We start from the raw sequence: 679 nt of genomic DNA on the forward strand, positions 1-679 counted from the left end.
ATAATGAGAGTTGATAAACCTGTTAACTCAGCCAAACTATAAGATGATGAAAGTTAAATATCATCAATATTTTCTCAACTCTCTTTAATGAGGATGGGTGAATGACAGCCCTAACTATGATTACCATTAACAACATTTTTGTTTACATGTATAACAAATCTAACAAAATAAGCCTGAAAATGGAAATGCCACAATAATAAGTATAACACATTTTTTCTCCAAAAAAAGGTCAGCATACCACTCACATTCATGCACAAGCCTAAGAATTATAAAGTGATATTATTTTTCTGAAATATAATACTTATCTGGTACTCCAAACAAATGATTTAGTAGGCTTGCATAAAAATAGCATGATATCTGAAATCCCCCAGAGGGAATCACTTTGAACAAATGTGATCTCACCAGCAAATGCAAACTTGATCAGAAAGATGTATATAAATGGCTGTGCTACAGAAATAAGTTCTTTCACATCAGCCCCTTGAAACCTACACAGCCACAACTGGTAGGTATGAAAACCATCCCTCTTTGTAGGCGAAGTTCTTCCACATAAAATCAAAACACTTCATCAGCCCAAAAGTTCCCAAAAGGTGCATGCAATTATCCTTACAGTGAATCTTAAAATCATTTAACCAGCACTGTGTATTAGGAGCACCTTAATCTAAGTGAGTCCTTGACCAGG

The 679-nt window shown here is 34.6% G+C and overlaps 1 protein-coding gene across 1 annotated transcript in view; it reads right to left on the bottom strand.

Moving 5' to 3' along the window:
- LOC119586764 overlaps positions 1–679 on the bottom strand; it is a 30,636-nt gene that overhangs the window by 13,186 nt on the left and 16,771 nt on the right. The window contains 2 exon segments of the mRNA XM_037935491.1: positions 246–259; positions 490–635. Of these exon segments, the coding sequence (XP_037791419.1) occupies positions 246–259; positions 490–635 (160 nt within the window).

The sequence above is a fragment of the Penaeus monodon genome, chromosome 21, assembly GCF_015228065.2.
Source record: "Penaeus monodon isolate SGIC_2016 chromosome 21, NSTDA_Pmon_1, whole genome shotgun sequence".
NCBI lineage: Eukaryota > Metazoa > Arthropoda > Malacostraca > Decapoda > Penaeidae > Penaeus > Penaeus monodon.